The sequence below is a fragment of the Chlorocebus sabaeus genome, chromosome 16 (genome assembly GCF_047675955.1).
Source record: "Chlorocebus sabaeus isolate Y175 chromosome 16, mChlSab1.0.hap1, whole genome shotgun sequence".
Classification (NCBI taxonomy): domain Eukaryota; kingdom Metazoa; phylum Chordata; class Mammalia; order Primates; family Cercopithecidae; genus Chlorocebus; species Chlorocebus sabaeus.
Window position 1 is genome coordinate 76678642 of NC_132919.1, and position 21443 is coordinate 76700084.

General features: G+C 60.9%; 1 protein-coding gene across 23 annotated transcripts in view; it reads right to left on the reverse strand.

The window, feature by feature from the left end:
* Positions 1-466: 466 nt before the first annotated feature.
* RBFOX3 (RNA binding fox-1 homolog 3) overlaps positions 467-21443 on the reverse strand; it is a 523695-nt gene continuing 502718 nt past the window's right edge. For 3 of the 23 annotated variants that reach the window (XM_073005456.1, XM_037993656.2, XM_073005450.1), the window contains 10 exons: positions 17456-17593; positions 14910-14963; positions 14003-14095; positions 12483-12543; positions 8579-8632; positions 8218-8350; positions 7586-7766; positions 6488-6549; positions 5498-5576; positions 3022-3714 (listed from right to left, as the gene is read on the reverse strand). In XM_073005456.1, the coding sequence (XP_072861557.1) occupies positions 3670-3714; positions 5498-5576; positions 6488-6549; positions 7586-7766; positions 8218-8350; positions 8579-8632; positions 12483-12543; positions 14003-14095; positions 14910-14963; positions 17456-17593 (900 nt within the window). In that variant the 3' untranslated portion in view covers positions 3022-3669. Of the gene's footprint in view, positions 1988-3021; positions 3715-5497; positions 5577-6487; positions 6550-7585; positions 7767-8217; positions 8351-8578; positions 8633-12482; positions 12544-14002; positions 14096-14909; positions 14964-17455; positions 17594-21443 lie in introns of those variants that run through there. The other 20 variants (XM_037993665.2, XM_037993664.2, XM_037993659.2 and 17 more) reach the window with 15 other exon arrangements.

Here is a 21443-nt window from a genome sequence, read left to right on the forward strand (position 1 = left end):
GGCTGGAGCACCAGCCACCTTTGCCTCTGTGCCATGTCCCCCCACCCTCCCAGCTCCGTGCTCTTTCTTGCATTGGGTCGACCGAGCACAGCTGTGTGGTCACCAGGTGTAACCCTCTGCCTCCTGGGGTGCATTCTGCTCTGAGGTCACGCTGTGTCCAGCGCACACTGTAACCAGGAAAGAAGGGACCAGGGCTGGCCTCGACCTGAGTCCGAGAGGTAGGCCACGCAGCACAGATCCGCCATGAGCTACCACCCACCCAGCCCGTCCTGGGGCAGGATGCAGAGGACCAGCCTGGACTCTAGGATCGAGACTGGAGTCTTTTGCCTAGAAGGGCCTTCTGACGCCACTGCCACCTGGCTCCAGGCCAAGGCAGGGCTGCATCCCATCCTGGCCCCGATCCTGCAGCCTGGGCTGCTATGCCCTCCACCCACCATGCCCGGGAGCTGCCACAGCATACAGATTGTCCTGGTTTGAAGAAAGAAATCTTTATTAATCATCTTCATAATACTGTTAGTTGGAATGGTCACACCTTGGAAGCATACAGAATGGTAAGAAAGGAAGCCCGGGGCTCGGCTGCAGTCCTGGGGATCTGAGTCAGGGGGTTGAGCTGCTGCAAGAAAAGGGTCCGGAACAGCAGAGGGGACAGGGGGCTCTGTACAGAGGACAAAGCCAGAGGCAGGGTGTGGGGCTATGTACAACGGGAATAGAAAAGGAGAATTCCATTTCGATAGCTTCAGTAGCTGATGCTGAATAGAAAGTGAGGTGTATTTTTAAATTTTTGACGTTTCATGAGACAGTGGAGTCACGTCGGGAGCCTGTATTTTTTGCTGCTTCCCTACTTCAGTGCTCCCTGCCTTGCCAGGAGCTCCTCCCTGCCACCTGCTCTGCTCCTGCTCCTCCCACCAGGTGAGCTTGGCTGCTCCCGCCACCTGGACACCTGCCTTGGGAGCAGGGAAGGGGCCGGCCCAGGTTTCCCCATCCCTTGCCCTTCCCATGGGCCTCTGCTCTGGCTGTGCCTGTCCAGGCCCACAGCCACTGAGACTCCCAACCTTGAGGCGCAGCCGGGCACTGGCCCGTCCCTGGCCGCCCACAGTGGACTGGGCTCGCAGGGGAGCGGCAGGGAGGGCTGGGTCCCAGCAGGCAGCACGAGGTTAGCCTTGGTGTGCACAGGCCCCGGGCCACCTCCAGAAAGGGAGAGAGGGCCAGGAAGAGCAAGTCCTTGGCCTCAGGGCCCACTTGGCCACACTCGGAGGTGTGAGGAGTGGCTCCTGGCTGGCTGGACTTCCTTTGTCCTCCCATGGAGCGCCCCTGAGTCCTGGAGCCACGTCAGCCCTTCCTGTCGGGAGTTGGTCCCGGGGCTACTGTTGGACGGCTTCCTCGCCAGGCTGGGGGCACGGGCGGGACTGCCGGGCATGAGGGAGGTGGGACGCAGGGGACGCGACACGAGGGTGATGGGGCCCAGTGGAGCCCCTGGGATGAAAGCTGCCCGCACCCCCAGCCCCGCCAGCCCCCCAGCACAACTGGCCACAAAGATCAAGTCTTGCTAGCAGCACCTCCCTGCTCAGGCCCCGGGCCTGCTCTGCCGCCGCTGGGCTCCACACTGCCTTGGGAGTTGGGGGCTGGGAAAGGAAGACTGGATGGAAAACAGAGCCCCCCACGGGCCCCGCAAGGGAAGCCCCTTCCCCTCCAACTCCCCCACTGCCTGAGACGGAGGGGCGTGTTCCCACTGCGCTGCCAGCCAGGACGCGGTGGGGCCGTCCAGTCCCGGGGCCGCTCCTCGGCGCCCCTGCCGGCGTGCTCCCTCGGTGCGGGCGTGTGGCCAGGACGCGGGACTTGGACTTGGTTGGATGCCTCTTGGTTTGGTGGTTTTTTTTTTTGTTGCTTGGATCTTAACATCTTTTTTTGTTTTTTTTTGTTTTGTGATTTTTTTTGTTTTTTTGTTTTTGCCCTTCATGGTCCGAGAAGGAAACGGTGGAAGGTTTCACTACAACAGAAACAGAAAGGCAGGACTTGCAGCTTCTCAGGGGGAGGCGCGGCAGGTGTGAGGGCGACAGGACCGCGTGGCATGAGGCCCCTGGCCTAGAGTCCTGGCGCCGCCACACCTGCCCCCCAGCTTCCAGGACCCTGATCTTCCAGGGGTGAGTGTGGGTGGATGCCAGGTTGAGGCCCAGGCAGCCTGGGATGGGAAGACACACCTGGGGCCATGAGGAGGAGACAGAGCTGAGCAGGGCAGAGTGAGTGGAGAGGCTGGGCCAACACAGGCCTCGAGGTGGCCTGGATGAGATAGCAGAAGGTGATGCTCTGGCCACGGGAGTTAGGGGTGCCGGGCCCCCCACGGCGAGGGCCTGGTGGGCGGCAGGACTTCAGCCCTGGCTGGTGGGGAACCCACACCCTCCAGCTGGCCTTCTAGCCCCAGGAGCCCAGCCATGGCACACTCAGAACCTGAGGCTACTTTTCCCTGTCATGGAGGTGCAGATGTGTGTGCCCCAGGCCAGCTCCAGGAAAGGACTGTGCCTGTCTTGGCTGGCTTTTCCCAGGCAGGCCAGCAGCTGCCCAGGGCTCTGCTCAACTGAGGTCCCAGCCAGCGTCTCCCCAGAAGCGCCATGTGCCGGGCTGGCCCTGAGGAAGGAGCGGCCCGCAGGCCACAGTGCCCTGCCCGCAGTCTCCCTAATGCAGGGAGGGGGCTGACTGCCCTGTGCTCAGGGGAGGGCCTGAGGAAGGGTGCATTCTGCCCTTCATCGGCTCTCCTGCTGAGGACCCCTCCTTCCAGAATATACCCCAATAAAGACATTTCGGAGCTTGGGGACAGGGAAAGTAGGCTGTGCCTCCAGGACAACCCCCCTGCAAGGCTGGCCTGGCCTTGGCCCTGCGGTGCTAAGGGGCGCCTTGAGGGGGGGCCAGGACACGCCTTTCCACATTTCCATTTTTTGCTGCAGCCGTGTTAAGGAGTCGCGGAGACTGGCGTGACCACGGCAGTTTGCACACTACGCGACATGCTTGTGACTAGTCGGCAAGATATATCATCAATAAAATTTAATTAAAAATATTAATTTCAGCTGAACGGGGCAAGGAGGGGTGTGGCTGCTCCTGTGGTTCGCTGGGTGAAAGCCCGCGGGAGCACCCTCAGGCCAGGGAGACCCACACTGGGTGCCCGGAGCCCCTCCCTCCCTACATCAGGGTGCTGGATACTAGGGCCGTGGCACGGGGCTGGCGGGGTGGCCTCGGGGGAGGCCCTGCCGGGCGTTTCTGTCATTCTGTGCAACCCAGGAGGCCAGGAAACGTGGCTCTTGCCCTCATAGGGCATTGCCGCTACTCCCGGGTCGGGGGCTGCCTGGTCTCCTGGCCCAGCCTGGACCCCACGGTGTGCATACCGTACCTGCAATGGCTCGGGTAGTACAACATCAACAAAGTCAAAACAGGAAATCACAGTTTCAGACATACAGGAAAAACCAGGGTCAAAGACACACACACCAGCACAGGTGGGGTGGGGAGACCAACTGGCTGGAGAGAAAAATCTATGGATTTTAGCGTCGCAGAGGGCCAGCCGTGCGTGGCGCTGACCGGGAGGGGTGCACTGTCTTCTGGTGGCTGTGCCTGGTTTTGGGCTGTTGGGTGTGGTGTGTAATAGACAGTCAGTGTGAATGCTGTTAGGGGCTGGGTCTCTTGCTAGTAGGGGGTGAAGCGGCTGTACCCTCCTCGGCAGAGGCTAGCCTGCAACATCAAAGATGAAAAACAGCCAATCAGTACCGTCTTTTGGAAGAGGGGAAAAAGCAAAAAGAAAAAAAAAAAATAAGGAAAAACAAAAAGAGAAATAGCTAAGTCTCGTTTCCTTTCCCTCTATATTCCTTGGGGAGAAAGAAGTTGGGCTGTCATGGCAACAGGAGGGGCGAGGACCTGCCTCTGACTTGGTGGTCTCGGGCCAGTGTGGGGGGCGCTCTGGGGTCATGGCCAATAGCGCTTCTGGGTCACTTCTCTGGGCTCAGGCCTGGCCTCTCACTGTCCTTATGCAGAGGGAGTCCCAGCTCGGGCCATACCTCCTCGCACCCCAGCAAGGCGACACAGGGCATCTTCAGAGCACTGAAGGACCTCCTGGTGGGTTCCTGGGCCTTGGCTGAACAGCCTGGGGCCACTGAAGCCAGCTACACTAGGAGAGGCAAGTCTGCTGGGCACAGCACCAGAGCCTTGCTCCCTGGGGGGGGTCTCTGGGTCCTCCTGGGCCCACCTGGAGCCCAGCCCTGTCCTGCTGGGGAGAGCGGGTCCGGGATTTTCCAGCTCTCCCATGTCCTGGGCTGCCCCCAGTCAGGGAGGGCTCTGAAGGGCCCTCCCACCCTCCTACCACCCAGTTTTGTCAGGAAAGGGATGAACACGGCAAGTGCAAGAGAAGAAAAATTGGGAAAAAATAGAAAATCTTAAAAAGTGAAAACACAAGAGGAAACCCTCCGTGCATTAATGAAAGCTTTTAGCTTGCAGCTGTGCGGAGGGCCCAAGAGCCAGGGTATGGCACCTCCATCTGGGTGGGGCCATGCCAGGCCTGCCCCTGTGGCTGCCCGCAGCCACCACAGGCTGCTGGGGGTGTCTGAGGCTCATTAAAAATTGAAAAGGCGAGTCAAAAATTGGAGGGAGTCATCAAAACCAAGGAAGATGGGAAAAATCCATGTTGCCTCTGAACCTCCTCCCTGCTTACTCCCCCAAAATGTTTTCATCTTTGATGCTGGATGCCAAGCTAGCTAAAACCCGCGTTCACACCCCAGGGCTGGGGCCAGTGGGCACAGGAGGCAGGTGTCTGCTGGAAGCAGCTCTGGGTGCAGAGTGAGCTGGGCTGCACGTGTCGACAGCTGGCCACACACACACACACACACACACACACACACACACAGACACAGACATGCCACACCGCGCACCTCCCCGCCCCACGCCTTCCACCCCACAACCTGAGGGAGGAGACTGGGGCAGAGCAGGCACTGTTTCCCCAGGACCCCAGGACCCCCCAGGAAGCCAGGAGCCAGGGCCTGGTGGGAAGCAACTAGTAGCCCACGCTCCCCTCCCGGATGTGAGGGAGCTGCAGCAGCGTGGGTGGGCCGTGGGGATGTGGCGTGGGCAGAAACAGCCCTGGGGCCTTGGGAGCCTCTGCTGGGAAGGAGAGGTGGCCCTGGTTTGGTTTCTTAGGTTTTCCTGGTGGAAATGGGAATAGAGGAGCCTCAACAGGACTTTATCATAGTGATGGAACTCAGGGAAACGTATCGGGCACACTGGGGTGCTCCCCAGAGGACCAAATGGTATGGTGGGCTGACCAGCCATTCAGCCTGCTTCCCTGCAACTGAGAGGGCGTGAGGGGCTGGCCCTCCCCTCATCCTAACTCACATCCAGGACGTGGGCCTTCCAAAGTCTCCGGGACCAAGGCACTGGTCAGAGGGCTCGGCCTCTCCTCCAAGGGCCTCGCCACCCATCCCCAGCTGTTAAGACTGGCACCCAGGGCCGGGCCTGGGCTCCTTACCATGGTTCCAATGCTGTAGGTTGCCGCGGGCCCGATGGTGTGATGGTACGGGTCGGCAGCTGCGTAGACTCTGCCGTAACTGGGGAAGAGCGTGGGAGGAGGGTGGGGGAGGGGGCAGGTGAGGGGCGGCAAGGACCTCTCACCTCCTCCCAGAGGCTACATGGGCACCCTCCCCTCCTGTAAGGCCTACCCTTCCTTCTTGTTAGGAAGGAAGCTTCTGGAACACAACAAGCTTCCCTCTCAATATGCCCACAGTGTGCTGACCCTGACAGGAGGAGTGTGCTCCACTCAGTGCTACGTGGAGGGGGATGGCATCTTCATGGAGCTCATCTGCAGGGAAAACAAACTTCCACCCCAAAAGGAACGGGGTAAGTACTGGGGAGAGTTTTAAGAAAAGAGAGGGAAGATCAATGGGGAGGGACCAGGGACACTGCCCCCAAGAACATGATACCGTGTCCCTCACGACTTTCAGCAGTTTGTGCAGGAATTCTCAGCTCCTTAGAGGGCAGGGCTGGGCCATGGTGCCCTGTACACCTCACTTCAGGGAGATGGAGCCGGGGCTGCCGGGAGGGAGGGGAGGTGCAAGCGGTCCCCAGGCCAGAGCGGTGGAGCTCAGCTGCCAACAGGCCAGATGTCCAAGGGGAAAGAAAGGCACTAGGCTAGGCTGCCCCAGGAGGAAGCACTCAAGCGTCTGCCTCCAAGACAGAAAGCCACTGTGGGCACGGGGCGGGGGGTGGGGACCGGGAATCAGAGATGCTGTCTCCACCTCGGGTTTCAACAGCCTCCTCATGCGGCAAGCAGGAAGTGACTGAAGTCAGGGGCTCACTGGCTCAAGGGCCACACTCAGACCTGCTCCCCTGTCCCGACCCTGCTCCCACCAGGCCTGGGAGGGTGGGTTATGTCTCCTGCCTGTCTGGGCCCAGCCCCCAAGGGATCCGTGTCCGTCTTCTCCCCACCCTGCTCCAGAAAAGCACCAGCCCTTGGCCTCACCTGTCGCTGTAGGCTGCCGCCGCTGCAGCGGGCTGAGCGTATCTGTAGGCTGCGTAGCCTCCCTGTAGGGTAAGTGGGAGGAAAGACAGCAGAAGGACTTAGTGGGGCTCCCCAGGGAAAGGCTGAGTGGGGAGAGACAGACCCTGTGTGGGTGGGGCCCTGGGAGGGACTGCAAACCCCCAGCCTTGGCTGGGGAAGGATTAGGTGGTGCCTGGCCTGGGAACCTAGTTCTGGTCTAATGCAGGACCGAGGACTGCAGATGGCCAGGTGGCACAGTTCGGGGCGAGGCAGGTCTGCCTGTCCATTCCTTTCATTCACTCACTCATTCACACACCTATCTGTGCACTCCACACACACTAGTGGGTACCCATGACTCATCTGGCTGGGTGCTAGGCCTTGGCAAAGAAGAGGTGCCCACAGACCTGCCACCAGGCCGGTGAGGCCTGACTTGGACGCCGAGGGGCTAGGAGAATGCACAGTGACTGGATAGTGTCCTGGACACCAGGAAGGCTCAAAGGTAAAAGGCACAAGAGGACGTGAGCTCAGATGATGTCCTGGCCTCACATGAGCAGGTGATTGAATTGTGGGCAACTGCCCAGGACCAAAGGGTGGCTGGGTACATGGGGTGGGGTCGTCAGTGAGTCTGAGACAGAGGAAGCAGCAAGTGTGGCCCTATGAAGGGGGGGAGAGACCACAGGACCCCATCAAGGGGGGTAGGCCCCAGAGCACAGGCACCCAGGGGCCCTGCCTCCTGGCCCCTCTTGAAGCATGTCCTGTGGGTGCCTTAGGGGTGCTCACTGACCGCAGCTTGGTTATAGGGACGTGGCAGAGTCCCACTGCCCCCATTATATGAAGCCTTGCCCATGGGAAGACACCTTCAGCTCACAGGGCTGCTCCCTTGATGGGCACCGACAACCAGACTGCTGTGCTGGGATTCCTAGGGATGTCATACTCTGGGCAGACATGGTGCCCTTGCCCTCTTGGCTTCGGGGGGGGATGGGATGGGAGGAGAGGGCAGTAAGGGAGGAGCCGCCGACTTCTCACTGAGACCCACAGAACACCTGAGCCCACCCTCCCTCCCGGCGGGGCTGCACTTACATAAATCTCAGCACCATAAAATCCATCCTGATACACGACCCTGGAAGCAAACGGACAAGAAAGTGGTGGGAACGCTGGAGAGGTGGGGTAGGCCGGCTCCGGTGTCTGCTGAGGAGGGAGGGGGCACGGTGCCAGCCCCGCCCATGGGACTGGCATTTTAACAAGCGTTTGCTCCAGTGCCCTGTTTTGGTATAACAATAGAGTAACACCCTTGCTGATCAGCTCCTTTCTCCCACAAACCCCGGGGCCCATGGCCCACCCGACCCCAGGCAGCTGCACCCCCCCACCCCTTTAGTGATGGAGGGCACCGGACCCCAGGGAATGGGAGCAGAGAGGGCTCAGAGAAGCCCCTCGCTGACCTCAAGGGTAGACAACGCCCCCCTTAAAGCATCCAGACAAGGTTCTGGGGCTCTGAATGTCCCCCTAAATGCCAGTGACCTCGGCGATGCCCGCCCTGGTGGGGATGAGTGTGGCGATAATGGAGGCAGCTGCGGGGCTGAGTTCTGGGGCTCCCACGACCCCCCAGGTCTGGAAAGGCTGCCTAGTCCCTCGCACTGCGCAGGGCCTCCCCATTTCCCTCCTCCCCGCCCTCCCACTCCTTGCTCCCTGCCTCCCCCGGCCCAGGTACTCACGCTCCATAAGTTGGGATGGGGGGTGGGGGTGGCGCAGCCCGAAACGTATTATACACGGCTCGGCCCCGGCCCCGAAGATGTGCGCCCCGATAGGCAACGGCTGTGCCGGTGGTGGGGTAGGGGAACCCCGTCACTGCAGGAAAGGGGGCCGGAGACACATGTGAGAGGCACAGCAGGGCCCACCTGTCCCCCCAACTCCGCTCCAAACACCTAGCCCCTCACCCCTCCCCAAGCCCCGCCCCGGGAGCCCTACTCAGTCAACACCGTGGGAGGGCGGGGACGGCCCACCTGGCCCCGCCCCCGGAGCTCCACGGACCAAGTGGCTGGTCTCATCCCATCTCCGCCCCGCCCCAGCCTTTACCTGCATAGAATTCAGGCCCATAGACTGCGCCGACCACTGGATTTAGCTTCCAACCTAAAACAAAAGCACAGAGACCTAGTCACTGCCTTCCCGACCCTTTCCCCACCAAAACCTATGCCTGGGAACCCCAGCGACACCGGTGGAGCTCTTGGGAACACTCCCAGGGCGCCTCCCCGCGCCGGGTCCCCTTCCCACACTGCCTCCACAAGTGCGGGGTTCAGAACACCAGGGTCTGCTCCTTCCTGACTCTTCTGCCTGGGGCTCTGCTACGATTCTTCCCCAATTGTGGTCCTCCTCAGCCTGCCCCTGAGCAACCCTCACCCCTGGGCGTCATCCCCCGAAGCCTGGGGTACCCACCTCCCAGAAGAGAATTGGAGAGGGAAAGTGGAGCTTATCTACCCGCCTGCGCACAGCTGGGATGAGGGTTTCTGGAGTCAGACTCAGCACCGCCCCACCATCTGAGCTGAAGGTGGCCAGAGGCTGCAGGAAAGGCGCTTAGTCTCTGCCTATAACCTCTCCCCACTGCCTGCCAAACGCCCCCCTCCGGCTCCCTCTTCCCAGTGCTGAGTCCTGCTCTCACTCTCCTCCTGTCCTCACCGTCCCCCAGAGCAGCCGTCCGGGAGGGTGGCCTGGGAACAGGTCGAGGAGGAAAAGGCATTTGGACTGGGGATAATAAGGATGAGCTGGTTTTCCTCAACACTGGGAACCACACAAACTGTCTGAAACTTGCTGGGTCCTCACGCCCTCCCCATTTTGCAGATGAAGGAAAAGAGGCCTAGAGAGGCACAGCAACCTTCCGTCACCAGCTGGGGAGTGGCAGAGCCAGGGATCCCGGCCTGCAGCCCTCAGCGAGACCCATGTTCTTGGCCATTCCATGGGTGCCAGGCTGTAATCGGCCTCCCAGCCTCTCCCTTTCTGCAGGTGGGCCAGTCTTCCTCTCCCCCGGGGGCCCAGGAGCAGGGCAAAGACCTGCTCCACCGGGAGGCCTCTGCAGGGGAAACCAGCGGTCTTGGAGTGGGCGCTGGCTCCAGGCATTCTGACAGGGTGGGCAGGAGGGTTTCTTGATGAGGCCCAGCCCCTCCCCCCTCCTCAGTGTACCCAGGTCTTCTCTCTACAGCATGCCCCGTGGGCCCGGCTCCTTGTCCCTTTGCAATGTGCGGGGAGGGGCAGCAGGGATGAGCGCCCACTGGCCAGCTGGGGAGATACATCTGGAGAGAGTGGCAACGGGCCCGGGCCACGTGTGAGCCCGACCCAGATTCTAACCACCCCACTGCAGGGCAGGCAGACCGCAGGCAGTGAGGACGGAGGGTCAGGGTCTGTTCCTCCCTCTGGCCAACTCTTCACCCCACCCTGCATCCCTGGCCCACCATCACACAACCTTGTGTCACCATCACACAACCTTGTGTCTAGACGTCATTGCTGGGACTTTGGAATCTTCCAAAAAGATAAATCCCAGGTTAGGAGGGAAGAAACTTTTTTGGGGGTCGGGGGGGGGTTGTCTTGCTCTGTTGCTCAGGCTGGAGTGCAGTGGACAGTCACAGCTCACCGCAGCCTCAACATCCTGGGCATGAGTGATCCTCGTACTTCAGCCTCTCAAGTAGCTTGGGCCAAAGGTGCCTGCTACCACACCCCCAGCTGATTTAAACTATCTGTAGAGACAGGGTCTCCCTGTGTTGCTCAGGCTGGTCATGAAGTCCTGGGCTCAAGAGATCCTGCCACCTTAACCTCCCAAAGTGCTGGGATAAAAGGCATGGGCCACTGCATCAGGCTGAAATAATTTATTTTTTTTTTTTCTTCCTGGGAAAACCTCCAGTCTCAAAAGCTGACTCTTTTTACTAGAAGGCCCATGATGGAACAGTCCTGCAGACCCTGACCCCAAGCCCAGGCTCCCCCAGGCTCCATCCAGTGGCTCTTCTGGTCCATACTGGGTGAGTGAGACTTGGAGGCTGTATATGTGCTTCAGATGGCCCTGGGCACCTTCACCTGTTAATTCTGGCTTCCTGGATGCCTCCACCAGTTATTCTGGCTTCCTGGGTGCCCTTACCTGTCAATTCTGCCTCTCTGGGAGCCTCCACCTGTCTCTGCTGGCTCCATTTCACTGTCTGGACCCCCAGATGGCAGAGGCAGCCTGAAACTGCCTGGATAGCCTGTTTCTACTATAAATAGTTAACACCTTGGCAAACCTGGTGGGTTTGTTTTCTACAGTGGAAACCTCCACCCCCAGCTGATGACTTCCAGAGTGTTGGGTAGTGTTGAAGCAAGTCACTTGGCATTCGCCGTCAGAGCCCATGTGTTGGCGTCGGTGCCAACCTGCAGAGAACCCAGGGCCGTCCCACTGCAGCCCTCTGTGCCCAGGCTGATGAAGACATTGAGATGAAACAGCTCTTGCTGCAAAGGTGGGCAAAGGTTCCCACCTCCCTCTATTCCCTGATGTTTCACTGGCATGGGTTCTATGCCCCTCAAGGGTCGCACAGTCCAAGACCATTCAGGGACGGGTCCATTCTGATTTCCGTGCTTCCCTGAATTCTCATTTCCGCCCAGACAGCGGTGAGTGTGGCTCTTGGGTGCAGAGTGGGCAGCTGGTTCCAGAGATTTGGACGCCTCGCTGGTTGATCACCTGTACCCTGTAAAAATGTCTACTGCTTTTACTTCCTGTGCCAAGTGCCAGATCACAGAAGAGTCACATCCAGAAAGCACTTGGGATGCTTGCAAAGCAGGAGCACTCCCAAATTTTTAAAAAGAATTGGAGATGTGTAAGTCCTCATAAAAGCAAGATATGAGGCCACGAGAATCAAGCCAAACTTGGGCCAGGCCAGAGTCCCGGCCCCACCCCAGCATCGGACACCAGGAGAAGAGCTGGGGAGAGAGGTGGTGGATCGGGCAGTCCTAGCCAGGCTTCCGTGCTGGTCGTCACCTGACTCCACGTATGGCCGATCACATGGGGGGCCATGAGAGGCTGGAGGTGACACCGTCTGAGAGTCCACGGCAACAGGGAGATCCATCCTGTCCAGGAGCATCGCTGAGGCTTTTAAGGGCTTCGAGTGGGAAGCTGCTCCCTGGCAGGAATGAGCCGAGGCCCCCAACACACACCTGCTCCGCTCAAAGCAGGCCCCTTGCCTGATGGAGTTAAGACTCGTAGTGGCCACCAGTGGTCCCCTCCACTTCTCCAGAGCCAGCACTTAGCGTTGGCAGATCCATCTCCAAGGAAGACCGGCCACCTCTGTTTGCAGTGTGGTGCACACACACAAGATGCCTCAGTCTCCCCATGTTGTGGACAGCAGGGCTCAGCCTGGGGCCTCAGTGCCCCCCCGCCCCGTGCTTGAGAAGCCCCAGGAAGGCAGTTCCTGTAATCACATTCTACGAAATCTGAGCACCTCCCCCCGGGGCCTTGCTCATGGCACTTAGAGGTGTCATTTGTCATCCAGCAGCTCTGGGGCATGGTGTCACTATTTCTGTTTTGCAGATGAAGAGACTGGAACTCAGAGAGATCTAGAAGCTCACCCGAGGCCCCCCGTGCCCCTGCTCACACCGGGAGTTGGTGCAGCAGGTCTCAGCACAGAAGCCTTCAAACTCAAGGCCCTGGGGAAAGTCAGTCCTAACCCAGGAAGGCACTGCTGTCCCACTGTATCAGAAGCCTGCACGCGTGGCCTCTGGGGGCCAGGCATGCTTGGGAAAGCGAGACTCCAGCGATGGCTGATTGTACGGGGCCATGAGTGGGGTGAATGGCCCCCAGCTCTCCTCCTGCCTCTTCTGCCCCACCCGCTTCTGACCAGGAGCAGAGCAGCAGCCCCAGGGCTGGGACCCTGGGGATGGGGGCTGCCTAGGATCCAGAAGCCTGAGCTCCCCCAGGGCCTCTGCCCGACCAGTGACCCCGGCAGCCTGGTGGGGGTGCCTAGCCCCTTACCGTTGGTGTAGGGGTTCCCCGTCTTCTTGTTGGTCATGACTCGGGCCGTGGCATTATTGACCTGTCCGGAGAGGGAAGGAAACAGAGGAAGAGGGACGATTAGCCTCCTGGAAGACCCACTGGCCACTCCTCCCCGCCCTGCCCCCCTAACCCCGGCAGCTCCCGCCCCGGCCTCCTCTCTCCACCATGCTGCCTGCCCTCCGGGAGCCTCGGCCCCCAGTGCTCCCAGCACGGGCTAAAGCCCTGCCTGGCCCAGGACCCCAGGCCCAGGCCTGCTGGCCTGTGTTCTTCACGTGGCTGTTCCCATAAACCCAGTCCCAGACTCCTAGGCACCCCAGGACAGCTGGAGAAGCTCCCTGGTAGACTCTCCACAAAGTGTTCTCCAACCAGAACCAGCTAAGAGGCTGGACTCCAGGACGCCCCCTCCTCCCTGAGGCTGCCAAGGCCTATCTAGGCATGGGCACCAAGATGGCCGCATACCCTTCCTGGATGATGCCCCCCTCCCCCGAGGCCAGAGTCCTCAATGTTGCAGAGCACAGAGCTCTCTGATGGGGCCCGTGTGCCCCTGGAGGACGAGGCTGACAGGGAGGAGCTCTGGGCACGAAGTCACCTGTTTTCCACACATATGCCTGGGTAAGGCTGTCCAGAGGCAGCCTGGGATGGAGAGGACGAGGGGTGTGTGGAAGGGTTGATGGGCCCCCGAAGGGGTCTGGGCTGTTCTGCCTCCCCTGTGTCCTCAGTGTGAGCCCTGAGGGCGTGGGGCTGCGGCCTGGCCAAGCCAGTGCCTTCGGAAGTCTGGAAACCTCCTCTCAGGCCCTTCACCTCCTGCCTGAGGGCTCTGCCTTGGTGGCTCGCCCCAGCCCTCCTCCAGCCACCCTTTGGCTGCCCTGCCTGTTGGGGGACCCAGCTCCAGATACCCTGGCCGCAGCAAGGGAACACAGCCCACTGGTACTCTGGGCCTCTGGGAAGCAGGGGACAGAGCTCCCTCTCCCTGCTCCTCCTTGGGGCGTGGTCTCTTCCTCTGCCCTGGCCATTGCCACTGCTGACTCTGCTTCTACCCAAACAAGGGGAGGAGTGGGGCCGAGGTGTGAGCAAACTGCAGGGCCCAGACTGGGCCACGTGGGGACTGGTTGGGGACAGTCGCTGCTCCATGGTGAGCAGGGTCTGGGGGTTAATGGCTCCTTGCCCGGGTGTACTGGCCATGGTCTTTGAAGCTGCCAAGCCCCAAATACAGGATTTCTGGGACTCTTTCACTGTCTGGTTGGAGACAGGGCCTCTCCTAGGAAAAGGAGGGAAGAGGCAGGGGAGAGGGGACCTCAGGTGAGCCTGAAGGAGTGACAGGTAACAGGGCTTGGCCTGCATCCAGTTACTCTGGCCTTAGTGCAACCCTTCCTCCCACCCCAGGGGACCCTGGCCAGGCTCTCTGAAGGGTGCAGCAGTGGCGGGCTGGTTGGTTGGGGGAGCTGGGGGCAGGTGGGCGATCTCAGGGCATCCCTGTCGCAGCACACTTATCTGAGCACCTCAATTTTCCGTCCCTCTACGATCGTCCCATTCAGCTTCTCCCGGGCTCGGTCAGCATCTGAGCTAGTTTCAAAAGTTACAAACCCAAAACCCTGTGAGCAGAGGAGAGGGAAGGACAGGCACGGAGAGGAGGATACAGGGTGAGAAAGAGGAGGGAGAGGAGGAAGGAGTTGGCGGGGGGCAGGGGAGGGGGGGAGAGAGAGAGAAGGGGTTGAGTCAGGTGAGTTGAGGTGGAGATGCAGGCAGCCCAGAGGTCTGTCCTAGGGCCACCGGCAGGATGCCAGGAGGGGTATGGGCCCCAGGGGGCAGCTGCTGGCCCAGCCTGAGCCCAGCCTGAGCTGATCACCTGGCATCTCCAAAGGGACAGGCCAAAGCCACCTAAGAGACGTCATACCTGACCACAGGCCAGGCCTGCCCCCTGAACCCCACCTTGGGGTGGGGGGCCCAGGCTGGGCTACAGGACCTGCAGGGGCAGCCCCCCCACCTCCACCCTCGGAGCCCAGGGCAGAGGGTCGTGCCTTCCTGGAAGGGGAGCAGGGCATGTCTCCGCTGGACGCCCTCCCCAGCCTGCCCTCTCTGCAGCCCCTCCCTCAAGCCTCAAGGCCAGTGGTCCCCTGGGGGTGAGCGTTCAGTGGGGTGGGGCCCGGGCCCAGGGGCCCAGGGCCCTGGGGTGCAGGCAAGAGGTCCTGGTGGCTCAGAAAGAAAAAGCGGCAGCGGCAGCAACAGCACAGACAGCTGGGGTGGGGGCGGGGCGGGTGGGGGTGGAAGAGCGGGGAATACAAGCACCCGTGTCGCTCAGGGGTCCTCGGGCGCGAAGCTCTCCAGGAAGGAAACGCACATTTCACACGTTAGCCTGGCGGGACCTACAGCCGGCGCTGTAAGGCGGCAGCTCCGTGCGGCACCCACCTTGGAGCCCCGCTCGTTAAAAATGATCTCCACGTCTAAAATTTTTCCGAATTGCTGCAGAGACAGAGACAAAGAGGGAGTGGGGCAGACAGGAAAGTGCGGGTTAAGACCACTGGCCCGGCCGCCCGCTCCACTCCTGAGACGCTCGTCCCTGTGCTCTGCCCTGGGCTCCCAGACTGGGAAAGGAGCCCTGGGACCCCTCCCACCTCTGGCCATGGAGCGGCTGGGACTTGGCCACTTGGAGAGGGCGATGGTGGGGATAGGGTGCCCAAGGCATCACCAAGAGGGTCCTTGGTGTGGTGTGGGGGTAGGGACAGCTCTCCCAGCCTCTCCTGGAGGCCCGTGTCTCCCTTCTGCCTTGGGGAGCTTTTCCTGCCAGGACACTAACTCCAGCTGCCAGCTGAGGATGGGGATGGGCACATCACCAGTGTCCCCTCCTCACCCTGCTAGGACTTGACCACTTGGAAAGGGTTACAGTGGGGACAGGGTACCCAAGGCATGACCACCACCCCTAATTCACACTAAAGGGTAAAGGCCTACTCTGAGACCCTTCTCCAAAGGATGGGGTAGGGGGAGACAGAGGGGCATGAGTGCCCATTAGGGACAAAGTGCCACAGAGAAGAGAAAGTGCTGGGGTCAGGAAATGGAAATTGAGGCCACTGGAAATCAGGACCCCTGGTTGGGAAATGGGACCCTCAGGCCTCCCTGAGATGTGGAGAAGGCTGGGCAGGGGGAAAATGGGGTGGAGGGTGTGAGGGAAAGAGGGAAGCGGAGGGTCTTCTGCCCAGGCCCCCAGGACCCTGCACAGCCTGTCGTGGGGCTGTGCTGGAGTGGGGTGCTGAGCAACAGTGACCTGAACCCAGGCCCGGCCTGTGCAGGACACTCAGGCCAGCTGGGCCATGACGCTCTAGTTGCCTTCTTCCCTCCCATTGTTGGCCACGGTCCCCATGGGGCAGCCTGGTCTCTCACTGGTATGTGAATGGCCCCAAACAACAGTTCTGAGGTCCCTAGGGCCTGTCCTGAAGCCTGCAGTGCAGGCAACTGATGGGGGTTTCCTAGTCACCTCCACATCGTCCTGGAGGCGGGGGGTGCAGCAAGCCCCAGTGGGGCCAGACAACAATGAAATCTCAACTCTGCCAGGTGCTGAAAAGAAGGGGACAGTACCCCCCGTACACAGAGAGCCAGGAAGCTGATGGGGGGACAGTGTCTCCATCCTGCAGGGACCTAGGGAGTCGATGGCAGATGGTGCCCCTGTCCTCTAGGGACCCAAGGAGCCGACGGGATAGTGCCCCCATCCTGCAGGGACTGAGTGTATGTAAACAGGTCCCCTGCAGGGGGCATCCAGCCAGAGCTCCAAAATGTCAGCTGCTATTAAGGGGCAGTCCCAGGCCCAGAGAACTCTGGTAGCTTGCTCAGGAACCAGGGTCAAGAAGGGACAGAGTCCTTGCCATCTGATGATTCTAAGTCATGCCAGCCCTCCAGTAAGTCTAAACTCCAAATCCAACCAGGCTGGGATCCTGAGACAGGGAGTGGACTTCTGGGGGTCACGTCAGGGGGTAGGTGGAGGGGAACCTCTCCACCCTGGGGCTGCCAGAGGTGCCTCCAGTCTGCATGGCAAATCCCAGCTGGGTCAGGGTGGCATGAGGAGAGAGGCTGGGATTCAGGAGCCAGAGGCCGTCTACCTGCGCAGCAGAGGTGGGGTGGGCACCGCGGCAGGCAGGGGGAAGAGGAGTTTGGAGGGAGGGAAGAAACGTGGCTGGGCTGCGTGGTCCTCTGTGGCCAGGGCAAGCCTGGGAGCCCGGCTGAGCCGCCCAGCTGCTGCTGCTCCCCCACCACTCAGCAGCCCCAGCCCCCGCAGGCACCAACACCTGCTAGGCGCATTCAAGTCCAATAACAACCAAGTGACCAGGACCCGGGGCAGCCCTGCACGTGCTCAGTGACCCCACCACCAGGGCTGAAGGCCACAGTGCAAAACCCGGAACAGGCCCACGGAGTCCAGGACGGGCTTCAATTCCCATCGACCGTGCATCTGGTTCCAAGTTCCCCACCCAGGGGCCCGGGGGACACAGGCCCAGAGAGGTTGACTGCCCGGCCCCAAGGCACACAGGAGAGGCCAGGGCTGGGGCTGCTGCTCCAGGTACCCTCTTGTGAGGAGACAGGAGCCAGAATGTGGGAACAGGGTTGTCATAACCAAACTGGCTGCGAGGCCCCAGGGCACTCTAGGAAACCCCTGAGATCAGGTGGTCTGGGGACCGTGGGTGAATTTCTAGCTGGGAGCAGGAGTGGGGTTTGCGGGGCAGCCACAACAGATCCTCCTACTCCTCAGCTCGAGGCCTTCCTCTTCCCCGCCACCCTCCCAGCAGGTTCAGGTCAGGGCGGGGCTGGGCCCAGGAGGGAAGGAATCCTGGGGCCCTGGAGGCTCCCCGTGCAGTGGGAGGCAGGGAACCCGGAGGAGCAGATGTGGGCAGGAAGGCAGGGCCTGTGGGTGCCACCCCGGAGCTGGGGCAGGTGTGGAGGGCAGGATGGGCAGGGCCGCGCACACTCACCCCGAACATTTGCCGCAAGTCGGGGTCCCTGAACCGGAAGGGGATGTTGGAGACGTGTAGCCGCTTGGGCTGCTGCTTCTCTGTAGGGTCGGAGGGGTGGAGCGGCTGGCTGTCCGTCTGTGCCGCCTCGTCTGTCTGCTGCAGAGAGAGGACTGGGCTGCGGAGGCTGCCTCTGCGTGCGGGGTTGCCCGTCCCCTCTGCTGAAGGGAGGGCAGGGTCTAAAGGCCAGATTCTCCCCCACCCTTCTGGGCCTCTCCCATCCCTGGGCTGGGATCCTTGGCAGAATCTGGGCAGACAGTTTCCATGAGAAACAGCACAGGGACACCTCACACGGAGAGGCCTCACCTCTAGGCCTTTGCCCAAACTGTGCAGGTGAGGCCGCCTCCCTCCCGCCATCCCAGTGCAAGGCCTCCTGGCCTGCTCTGCTCCCTGCTCCCACAGCCCAGCCCTGTCCACAGAGGCTGAACCTCCACGGTCTCTTAGCCCCACTGACATCTCAAGGCAGTTCTGGGAGCCCGAGGACCCCACTGGCTTTCAAGTCCTGATGATGAAGTGGTGAACTGGAGACAGACGTCAGCCCGGCCCGAGGGTCCGCCTGTCTGAAGGTGCTGCCTCTTCGTGTCCCCCCATCCCCGTCATGCTCCTGTTTATTCCAGCCTGCTGCCGCCACTCAGAACCTTTGGGGTTCACCTCCAGAAGCCTCGCCCAAGGCAGAGGTGGCTGAGTCCAGTCCTTTACAGTTAGTCCCCATTTGGACCCAAACGCTGGTGGGCAGACGGGCTCCCAAAGACTTGGGTCTCAGGAAACAAAAGCCACCCGGCCCTCAGCTCCCTGTGAGAAGGCAGGGGTGCCGCCCAAGGCAGCGCAGTGTGGCCTGTGTGAGGCTTTTCCTGCGTGGTCTTCTCCAGTGGACTGACCACGAGCTCACGGCAAGCCTGGCCTTCAGTCTGGTTGGGTCTCGGCTGTATCCACAGAGCAGGAACTCCGGACATGTGGTGGGTGCTTCATCAGCATCGGCCGGGTGGATGCACGGGTGACTCTCCAAGGTGGCCATTAGCTCATCACGACCTGGGTCCAGGCCCAAGGGGTGCTACAGTCCAGTTCCATGGATGCAGCCAAGCCGCAGGTGCCAGCCTCGCAGACTGTTTCCCTGCTCAGCCCACTGGCAAGGTGGGTGGGTGGCACAGGAGCACCAGGGTGCAGGAGAGGCCCTCAGTGGCGACAGGCACAGGTGGTGGGTGCACACCCCAGCTCCCATGGGGTGCCTTGGAGGGGCTCTCACTGTCCACACTTCCTCCAGCAATTTGAGCTCAGCTGCCCATGGGAACAGCAGGCTGGCAGTGTACCTTTTATTGGCTTCCTTCACCTTCTTGCCTCAATTCCATGCTGCCCCTTATGGGTTTTGTGAGATCATCTCCCAAATACACCCTTTGCATTTGAATCCTTGGCTCTGGGCCTCCTGATACTCCCGGTGGACAGCTGGAGGCCACACACAGAGAACCCCTCCTCAGAGGCCAACTGGCTTCTGGGACAGGACGCCCGCTGAAGGTAGGAGGGTCTTGGCTCCAGCCATCTGGATCCTTTCTGGAGTGGCAGCAGAGGAGACTGGGGTCCCTGAGAGGCCTACACTGCAGTCGGTACAAATGGAAGGCTGCTGGCATGGTCTCCCATGTGGCCTGCGGAGCAGAGGCAGCCAGTCTGGGAGCAAGAGAAAAGCCAAGACGAGAGGCCCCAGAGAGCCATTCCCACGCATCTCCAGCCAGGCAAAGCACCTGGCGGCTGAAGCCACTTTCCGGAGGGCATCTGTCGCGGGCCACCAAAGGAGTGCTGAGTCAGGATGGTGAGCGGGGAGCCTGGGGTCACAGTGCCAGAGGCCTCGGCCCATGGCAGAGGAAATGGAGCCAGAGAGGCAGAGCTGTGCCAAGGTCACACTACAGCTAAGTGGCCAGAGCTTGGTCCCTTGACTCCTGTCTGAGTGGCTGTCTGGCTGTTGCCGCCCCCTGCACGGCCGCCCTGGTTGTCCTTTCTGGAAGGACAGGCTGCTCCCCTGCATTTCTGCATGTGGTCAGGAAGCCTCTGACCAGGCTCTAGGGCAGCAGGTGCCCCTAGGTGCCAAGAGGGGAAGTTACCACTTCCTGGGCTGCGCAGGGAGGTGGAGGACACAGCCTCTCCTGTACCGAAGCTTCTTCCCTGGCAACAGCCCCTAGCACTGGCAGTGGGGCAGGCTGGGAGTGGGGTCTCGACGACTGGAGCATGTGTCCATGTCCCTGATGCACCTCTGTCCCCTGCGTTGAGAAGTATGCAGCACACACCCCACAGCGTGGGACGGCGACAATGTGGGAACCGCCATCCTGGCGCTCACCTGGACGTGCGCTGCAGGACCTGTCTCAGTAGATGCGCCATGTAGTGTGCTGACCCAATTCCGACGGGCATGTGTTCTGAGCTCTACGTGTTCCCAAGGCATGAGGCTTTGGGTGGATCCCCCATCTCCCTCAGGACCCCAAGAGGTGGAAAGTGGCCACAGCTCTCGGAAGGCATGAGCCCCCAGGCTTGGGCAAGTTGGGCGGCTGCTCCTTGGGGTTCCCTGACATGTGCCACCCCCATCAGTGGGGGCTGGGCTTTGGCATGGAGGCATCTGTGGTGGGCACAGTTGGCAGGGCCAGGAGGGTGGACGACAGGCCTCCAGAGACTCCTGGTCTCGCTGGTATCAGGTCTATCAGGTCCCCAGCAACACAGGGCAGCTGACTCTGGCTCCAAGGGGATAAGCAGGGGGCTCCTCCATCCAAGCCTAGGGAACTGGAGATGCCCCGCAGCCCAGTTTCCCAGTTCTGCTGCCATCCTTCTTGGTCCCAAGTTTTCTTGCAGAAAGCAAGCCTGTGCTAGACCTCCGGAGGGGACGACCTCACCCCTGAACCAAGGCAAGACCATCCAAACATCCGCCAATCTTTACGGAGGTCTGAACCCCACCCTCCCGCCGGACAGGCGTGGGTCTTTCCTCCTCAGTGGACAGGGATGCACCTGTGCCCTCTGCTACTCTTGGGTACAGGTGACTGAGTCATCCCAGATTCAGGAATCCAGCCTGGATAGGGGCATGCAGCTCTGCCCTCTGAGCAGCAGAAGGCGGTGGTCAGCATGCCAGGGCGGCCACGATGGCGGGAACCGGCCCCGCGCCCACCCAGGGGAGCTGGGGCATCCACCCCAAAGTCCTAAAGGGAAGCAGCTGAGGATGAGGCAGGAGGAATGGGGTGATGGGGTGTGAGTGGGAGGAGCCATGAGTGGGGCCAGGACACAGGTGAGGAAGAAGCTGTTCTATCCCTGCTCAGCCCTGGGCAGAGGCTAAGTGGGTTCCATGGCTGTGAAACTGTCGTGTGTGCAGGTAAGCCCTACGCGGGACTGCACATGGGCTGCCCTGGGCCGGGGGATGGGAGCCCTCCAACCGCTGACTGTAGTGGTCCAGCAGACTCCACTGCCTTTCCAACTTTTTCAGAGGCTTTCTTTCCCCCACTTAAAAAGAAAAAGAGAAAAAAACCATCTTTGCTTCTCATTCTCAAATGCAGGGAAAGAGGGAAGAACAGGACCGCCCTTCCCTCCTGATTGAGCTGCGGGTCCTGCTTCTGCGTCTTTCCCCAGCTCTGTCTTGGCCCGGCCATTATGGACACCTCCCCAGCCCACTCAAGTTCAGGGTGGGGGGTCTAGATGCCACACAGCATCTCCCACTCCCCACATCCTCTGAGGAGCCTGCACCCACTTTCGCCTGGGCCTCCCAAGCTTGGCCTAGAGACAGGCAAAGGGAATGAGCCCTGGGCAGGGTCTGGTGGACCTAGGCAGACCCTGGACAGCAGGTGGGACCCGGCGGCTGTTGTGGCACAGAACCAAGCTGTGCTACTGCGACACAAGATGAACCGGTTTTTGGAAATCCCTTCCTCGACAGTGCCATCTCTCCTCGTTCCTCCAAAGACCTCCTGGGCACTCAGGCAAGGACCCGCCT